Source organism: Lycium ferocissimum, chromosome 2, assembly GCF_029784015.1.
Source record: "Lycium ferocissimum isolate CSIRO_LF1 chromosome 2, AGI_CSIRO_Lferr_CH_V1, whole genome shotgun sequence".
NCBI classification, from domain to species: Eukaryota; Viridiplantae; Streptophyta; class Magnoliopsida; order Solanales; family Solanaceae; genus Lycium; species Lycium ferocissimum.
Window position 1 is genome coordinate 44422782 of NC_081343.1, and position 1349 is coordinate 44424130.

Genomic DNA, 1349 nt, shown 5'->3' on the forward strand with positions numbered 1-1349 from the left:
TCAGCCCCTTTTTTGGCCATAGATTTTCAAAAAAGCTTGTAAACGTTGTTTATCAGTTTTTGAATATTTACCTTAAGATTTCAAGTTCCAAAAACGGGCCAGATTAGTTTTTGGGTGAAATTTCACTTCTACTCAGAAAACATCAAATTTTCTCCAAGTAAAATGCATGTCCAGACACAACTTCTAAGTTCCAAAAACTCATTTCAAGTCTCAACTAAATCTATGGCCAAACGCTAGCTTAAAATTTGCCAAAATAAAAGCAGCAAGTTTCCACCTGTTGACACAATTCCCTTGTGGGTACAAGAATCAATGCAGTGGGAGCAAGTTTCTTCGTTGAAGATGACTGAGTAAAGAGCTTCTGAAGTAAAGGAAGGAGATACGCAAAGGTCTTTCCAGAACCAGTCTTAGCTCGAGCAACCACATCTTGGCCTCCCTAAAGAACAAAAGACCCAATTAAAATCAGTACAAATGCAGCATATTTCCCATATAGGCAGATATCAAATCTCATCACTACTCTTATTGGCATCATATAGAAAGTTCTTTTTTCCCATCCACACAAGTACTCTTCTGCAGATTCTTATTTCAAATTTTTGGTTCAAACAAACTTCATTCAATCCCCAAAGAACTATCTTTAAAATTCAATGCCAACCAGTCAGCTTAAACCAAAACTGTAGCTTTAATGAAAATTTGCATTGCACTGCCCTAACCAGTTAAAAATTTACAAAAATAATATTTTGCCCTGCCCCATATAAATCTTCCCCTGTCCTGCGCCACTTTGATATTCCTACAAATGTGAAGAGAATGAAACTTACGAGGATTAGAGGAATAGCAACACGCTGAATAGGGGTTGGTTTATCGATGTTTTTTTTGGTTAAGGCACGGATTAAGCGAGGGTCAACTCCCAACTCTTCAAAGCTCTGCTCTTCTTCTTCTTCCTCCTCCTCAACTCTTTCTTCTTCTTCTACTTTCTTCATATTTGCTGATAATAATTTGGCAAAACAGTAGAATCGGAATAGCAGAACAATGGAAATATGCAGGGTTTTGGTTGGGTTTTGGCTTTGAGACGGTCAAGTCTGAATTTTTTTGGCGCACAGGTCAAATTTGAGGTATGGACTTACTGGTGTGGGCTTCTATAAATCAATCAAACGGGCCACGTCTGAAAACAAAACAATTTTTTGTGGATTGTCCTTCAAAGGCACTGGTCTTTAATTTTTGTCCCTCAAATTGCTGGTCTTTAATTTTTAGTTATGCCTCAAATTCTGGGTTTAAACTCTCGCTCAATCAAAAAAAAAAAAAAATCGCAAGGCAAAGCTTTGCAAAAAATCTGTCTTATGCTTCAGACTTTGCCT

General features: G+C 37.3%; 1 protein-coding gene across 1 annotated transcript; it reads right to left on the reverse strand.

Annotated features, from left to right (window-relative positions):
- Positions 1 to 223: 223 nt before the first annotated feature.
- Positions 224 to 1084, reverse strand: LOC132048097 (DEAD-box ATP-dependent RNA helicase 16-like). Its single transcript, XM_059439030.1, has 2 exons — positions 813 to 1084; positions 224 to 433 (listed from the first exon to the last, which is right to left on the reverse strand). Exons 1-2 carry the CDS (start codon positions 972 to 974, stop codon positions 239 to 241), a joined length of 357 nt encoding a protein of 118 aa, XP_059295013.1. The 5' UTR covers positions 975 to 1084; the 3' UTR covers positions 224 to 238.
- Positions 1085 to 1349: the final 265 nt, after the last annotated feature.

What these genes read in the sequence shown, in the direction of transcription:
- LOC132048097 (XM_059439030.1), bottom strand. Translation starts at nt 974, where the DNA reads ATGAAGAAAGTAGAAGAAGAAGAAAGAGTTGAGGAGGAGGAAGAAGAA. An exon ending in TTGCTATTCCTCTAATCCTC is followed by an intron (nt 434 to 812) that starts GTAAGTTTCATT and finishes TTTGTTCTTTAG; the next exon opens with GGAGGCCAAGATGTGGTTGC.